Below are 1,152 nucleotides of genomic sequence, written 5' to 3' on the forward strand. Positions count from 1 at the left end.
TGTTTATTTTGATTCCAGGATTCTGTGATGGTTCTGAATGATATTGGAAAGGTTAAATCAAGCATAATGGCAACTAATGGTATTATGCACATCATTGATACTGTACTAACACCAGACATACCTGAGGCCCAGGTATGTGAAACTACAAAATTATAATTCAACATACAAAATGGAGGATTTTCAATGTTAAATTCTTTTGTGTGAAAAAATTAATGGAAATTAAATAGAATTAATTGTTGAGTCGCACTGCATAAACTGGTATGCAATCACTTTTCTGACTCCCTAAATAATATTTTTCAGAATTCAACACTCAAAGATTGTTTATTTTGGAATAATTACACAACACTGGTTGATATGATGATGTCGGCGGACATGTTTGATATGTTGGACGATCCAGTTTACAAACCGTTTACCATATTTGCACCCAGTAACCAAGCTTTCAGTAACTTAGCATCTGACAAGAAACAAGAACTTGAAAACAATGTCGACGTACTACAAGAATATTTACAATATCACATAGTTACAGATGAAAAGGTTAATATAAATGACATTGTAAATGTGATATCTTATTTAATAGTAATTCATGTATTTAACCTGAAACATTTGTCTGTATTATGAAAAATTTAAGAAAGTATATGAGCTTGACCTCTACAGTACCTCTATTGAAAATACTGTATACCAGTTTGAGCCCCTATGACAATTGTAAGTATTGTGTTTCAGCCTGGAACTACCATGTAGAAGCTTCACCCCATACATACCACAGTATATTCCATGAATACTAAACCTGGAAAAAACCGATAAACTTACCTCCAAGTCTATAGCTCACACTTGCTTTCTGCAGTATGTGTGTGTTTTCTTTTTTTTTTTCTTCATTTTTTGCTGTGTTTTTATGTCTCTTATGAATCAAGTTGTGATTTTGTTTTTATTCAACTATAAAATCAGCTTTATCTGCAATTACATCATATTTTTAAAATCTTTGTTGTGAATATGTCTATTTAAAGTTGATTTATTTCAAAATTAATTTGTCCATATTAATTTTCTTTTAGATTAATTTTTCTGAAATGGTTTTAAGCACTGGGGACTTGACATTACTGTCACTCCAAGGATCTACACTGTTTGCAGGATGTGCAAAGGATATTGTAAGTCAAAATG

The 1,152-nt window shown here is 31.2% G+C and overlaps 1 protein-coding gene across 1 annotated transcript; it reads left to right on the forward strand.

Moving 5' to 3' along the window:
* Positions 1-22: 22 nt before the first annotated feature.
* LOC117123189 (stabilin-2-like) lies at positions 23-1,139 on the forward strand (the record flags this gene model as incomplete). The annotated part of the gene is made up of 3 exons (XM_033269040.1): positions 23-132; positions 301-534; positions 1,047-1,139. Coding segments are annotated over exons 1-3 (432 nt in total), but the record flags the coding sequence as incomplete, so codon positions are not given.
* Positions 1,140-1,152: the final 13 nt, after the last annotated feature.

This window comes from Anneissia japonica, unplaced genomic scaffold (genome assembly GCF_011630105.1).
Source record: "Anneissia japonica isolate Jap-2015-1 unplaced genomic scaffold, ASM1163010v1 scaffold310445_len1152_cov375_single, whole genome shotgun sequence".
NCBI lineage: Eukaryota > Metazoa > Echinodermata > Crinoidea > Comatulida > Comatulidae > Anneissia > Anneissia japonica.